This window comes from Triticum urartu, chromosome 7A (genome assembly GCF_056163025.1).
Source record: "Triticum urartu cultivar PI428250 chromosome 7A, HENAU_Tu73, whole genome shotgun sequence".
In the NCBI taxonomy this organism is placed as follows: Eukaryota; Viridiplantae; Streptophyta; class Magnoliopsida; order Poales; family Poaceae; genus Triticum; species Triticum urartu.
This window is the reverse complement of record NC_141879.1, coordinates 311,442,403-311,446,718: the sequence shown is the minus strand read 5'-3', so window position 1 is coordinate 311,446,718 and position 4,316 is coordinate 311,442,403. Positions and strand designations below refer to the sequence as shown.

At 43.3% G+C, this 4,316-nt stretch overlaps 1 protein-coding gene across 1 annotated transcript; it reads right to left on the bottom strand.

Annotated features, from left to right (window-relative positions):
• Positions 1 to 600: 600 nt before the first annotated feature.
• LOC125520629 (uncharacterized) lies at positions 601 to 3,828 on the bottom strand. The gene is made up of 12 exons (XM_048685592.2): positions 3,453 to 3,828; positions 3,041 to 3,105; positions 2,627 to 2,705; positions 2,455 to 2,473; positions 2,241 to 2,360; positions 1,925 to 1,994; positions 1,787 to 1,830; positions 1,643 to 1,684; positions 1,496 to 1,555; positions 1,319 to 1,386; positions 933 to 990; positions 601 to 860 (listed from the first exon to the last, which is right to left on the bottom strand). Exons 1-12 carry the CDS (start codon positions 3,740 to 3,742, stop codon positions 771 to 773), a joined length of 1,005 nt encoding a protein of 334 aa, XP_048541549.1. The 5' UTR covers positions 3,743 to 3,828; the 3' UTR covers positions 601 to 770.
• Positions 3,829 to 4,316: the final 488 nt, after the last annotated feature.

Genomic DNA, 4,316 nt, shown 5'->3' with positions numbered 1-4,316 from the left:
ATCTAGTGGGGCAGATCTAGGTGAAGACCTTGTCTTCGACCAGTGATGGCGACGCTCTTGGCACCGTTTCCGGCATCATCGAGGTGAAGCTACCACTTCCTCCCGCTACCTCGGGGGAAACCCTTGATCAGTTGATCGGATGATGGCGGCGCTCATGTGCCGTTTCTCCCGTGGAGACGTCATTCTTAGAGGTGTTCATCGGCTCAAGGGACTGGTGGATGGTTTCAGCGTTGGAGCGGCGTTTTTCAGCGGCATGACGCAGTAGGGTCTCGGTGATGGATGCGGGATGATCGACATGCGTAGAGAGATGGTGTTGTCTGGCATCTTGGCGGCAGGCCCGGCAAAGTCAATTCGTTGATACCAGTTCTGAAGAGGGATCGGCAGAAGATGGTGGCAGTGGCCTTTGGAGCGTGCGCATGCAGTGCCCACTGAGAGTACGCTGGGCCAGTTTGTATCCTCGACCCACGACCCACCGTTGGACAGCTTGGTTGGGTCCTCCCGTTTTGATGTTCGGCGTCAGTGTGAACATCCCGTGAAAGAAACAAGGCTTCCGTTTCTGGATTTCAGTTCTCTTTTCTACGGCCTCAGATTCAGTGTCTCTTAGATAGCAAAGACGCTGTCTCAGCTGCAGCGAATATAATTTACACCTTACATATCTAGTATGCACCATTTTTCCTAGTAAAGAATGTGATCTACTACATGAGAAGAGACATGGCAGCTATGAGCTCAATATTTAGTTATTTACTGAGAAAAGACAGTGACAGGGATTCTCAAGCAGCATATGTTGCCCTCAGATACTCTACGATGTCGGCGCTTTCGAACATCTTTACCCCCGTGTTAGGATCCTCGATATAAGGCGCCTGTCAAGACAGTACACAGAAGTTATGTGGAGAAAGCTTAGCAGCAAAAGCATAAATTGCAACGATGCAAACCTGGAAAAGACCATATTTCTCAAAAAAATCCTGTCGCTTGGGGCTGCCACGCGCACAGCTGAAGCAAAAGTTTTTTTGTTACTTACATTGTTGTGTAATGCTACATATATTGATAGTATCAACGAGATGCTTTTCTTAGGGTGTGTGTAGACAGCAGGTGTGGAAGTGTGAACATTTAGCTGCTACGCTAGTCACTTATACAGGAGTTCTGGCTGTTAGCATGTTGTTGAATGGCAGAATATTCATTGATTTGTTCACGAACGTAATGCTATACTAATGCTACTGGTCATTTATACAGCTGTTATGCACTTCTATAAATGCTCTGATGGTAGAATGTTCATCTATTTGCTTACGGATGTAATCCAAAGTTTCAAGCATTCAAATACCTGTGTAGCAAGTGTGGCAACTCCAATTCGACAAGGGTCTCACGCGCTATTTTACAGAAAGGAGATCCCTGATAATAAAGGCTGCAACAATCAGATCCTGGAAATGGTAATACACTACGGCAAACAGCAAATAATAACCTTAATGATGTGAATAATGACAAGTAGTGATGATTAAACCTCGTATGCCCATATCTCTATTGGCTGAGATGGAAGCTTTGCAGGACTGTAGGAAGACCCCTGTAATCAATAATGGAAATGGTTCAAGCAAAACTTTCAGACGATTACATGGAATAAACAAGTGTACATGGCTTGTTGGCAATTTACCTTCCCGCTACGCCCACTCAATGCAAGCCCTGCCGTTATTGTCTACAAAATAAATAAAACAAAGTTACGCAAAAGGCACAACTGCATGCTAATTAATAATAATCAATCCTGGTCTCTTCGATTATCAACTACTTAGTTACTTACTGTCAATAGACCAAGTTTTAGCATAATTGGAACACTTCCATCACCTGAAAAACAAGTGCAAGTAAAGGGCTTAGAACAAGTTTGTAAGGCTACGGAAGGTATGCACTGTAAAAAAACAAAAAACAATGGAATACAAACCGTAAGTTTTTGCCAGGTAATTTATGATGTCATCTGATTCATACATAGCAACTCCTGTGTTTGGATCGACCTGCAACATAAGAGTGATGTTATATCCATCATGCATCACTCATTTCAAAGAAGGGAGCAAAATTCCCTGATTTAGTTTAGTAATGAAGAACAAATCATGCCAATGTGACAAAATTCAATCTTGCCCAGGAATAAAAAGTTCAGCAACATGAGCATAGTTAATGGTAAATCTCCATCAAATCTCTAAAATAACATTTCAAAGATATGTAGAACTGGAAACCACAACCATCAATGATGTCTCGCATACCATGTAAGGAAACTGTTTCTTTCCACCCATCTCTAGAACCTTTGGCCGGAAGGTTGGGCTGCCTTTAGGACAAGGGTAATATAAAACATCAAGGTCCAGGACGGATACCATCTCTCTGACCTGCAAGATTTACATGGTGACTATAAATACCAATATTGAATAAATGAAGAAGGAAACTACATAACACAGATATAGTGAACCAAAGATTATTCACCTTTCGACAAAATGGACATCTGAGGTTTTAGCCACGATGCACAAACAATTGAAGGAATAAAAAATCAGCTTGACGAGTCAGAAGAAAACATTAGCGCTTGATACAAAAACTAGGTGCAATTAGAAACATGAAGGACAACCAGTTTGAACCTCCGTGCAAAGAAATAACATACCCTTCAAACTCGTATATTTCAATAGGCTTAGCAGGTCGAGGGCACTGCCCCACCTTCGACGTTTCTTTCACCTTCCGACCTAAATAATAAACACATGTAGTTGCATAATAGTATTTTGAAACTAAAGTTCTAGACTGGTACTGGACAGGTACACATAATGGTTGTTTACGTCAAATAATTGTGTATTTTGCTAAGTACGCCTTATTGTTTCACTCTTAATATTTCCATGCAGCGGTTGTACCTAACCAAACAGTGGGAACTAGAGAAGGAGTTCACCTTGGACAGATACACACAATGGTTGCTTACATCAAATAATTATATTTTGCTAAGTACGCTTCATTGTTCCACCCTTGATATATCACCTGCTGCGGTTGTATTGTACCGAACAAAACTGTGGGAATCAGAGGAGTTCACCTTGGAAATCCAAAGCATATTGATCTGGTGATATCTCGTTAGCATCAACAAGTGTCACTCCATATCTGCACATTGCAGGCACATACAAATTAAGTAAAACCCACCTGAAATTACTAGGCATATGCACAAGACAATGGAATTCACACATTCGGATGGCGAAAGTAAAAGCATGTTTTGTTGGACGACTAAAGTAACAAAACACTGTGACCTAGTCAATGAATTTGAAGCAGCTCAGCTGAGACATACATAATTGGCTAGCACATAAACATTTCCCAATTCCATTCAAATTGGAGGGAAACGTTAAATTTAAAATTCAAATTCAATTGAGGTGTTCAATTAATTTGGTCTGCTTGGCTAACTAGATTGGCACGGTATATTCCAATTTGGACGGGGATTGAAGGGGCCGAATTACCCTAGGACGAAGACGCCGGTGCCGAGGCGGAAGGGCAAAGCGAGGGCGGCGCCGGCGATGTTGTTTGACTGGCCGGGCTTGACCTCGAACCGCTTGGGAACCGGAGGCGTGAACCCGGCGGGCGGAGCCGGCGTGGTGGAGGTGGAGGTGGTGGCGGTGGTGTCGTCAGGCTGCGCGGCGACCCTGTGAGTAAACGATCCTGTCCGATTCCCTCGGATGGTAGCGCGAGCGGCGGTGGTAGGGGCGGCGCGGGAGGAGAGGAGAGACGGGAGGCGGAGCGCCGTGGCCATGGATCACCCGCCTGCGGGAGTGGGAGTGAGAAGCTGGTAGTAGGAGTGGACGAGTGGAGTGGAGTTGTCCGCACGGAGAGGAGGAAAATATCAGAAAATTTATGTTCGTTTGTCCATTTATTATTACGTGGCGAGACGGATAGTGAGGGTAGCAACAGAATGATACCTGCGCAACGAAGGGAAGGAGAGACTTGTGCACGCAAGGCGAGGGAACCCCGTTAAGATTTGAAAATTTGTTTGTGTACAAAGTTGAGTCATCTATTTTAGAATGGAGGGAGTACATAATAAAGTTTTTGGCTCGTGTAAAATTTGGTATTCGTGTGTAATGCCACTGTAAATCAAAGCCGTATACCTGTCCTTATGGAGTCGCGTAACTGTTCTTGTGGGGTAGTCTATAATATATGATAAGTGAATAAAACATAAACAAGTAACAACACAAGAAAAACTATTCATTCAGATCCTTCATTTTTATTTTCTTCTTGCTTCTATGTTTGTCCTTCTATTTTGCTCCCGTCCTACAAGAAACACCATCCTAAAGCAATATTTGTTATTCTTCACATCTATGAAGTACATC

Excerpts from the sequence above, each read along its gene's own strand:
- LOC125520629 (XM_048685592.2), bottom strand. The coding sequence starts at position 3,742 with ATGGCCACGGCGCTCCGCCTCCCGTCTCTCCTCTCCTCCCGCGCCGCC. Across the intron at positions 2,706-3,040 it reads ATATGCTTTGGATTTCCAAG|GTCGGAAGGTGAAAGAAACG; the intron begins GTGAACTCCTCT and ends TTTATTATTTAG. Across the intron at positions 1,387-1,495 it reads TAGAGATATGGGCATACGAG|GGATCTCCTTTCTGTAAAAT; the intron begins GTTTAATCATCA and ends CTTTATTATCAG.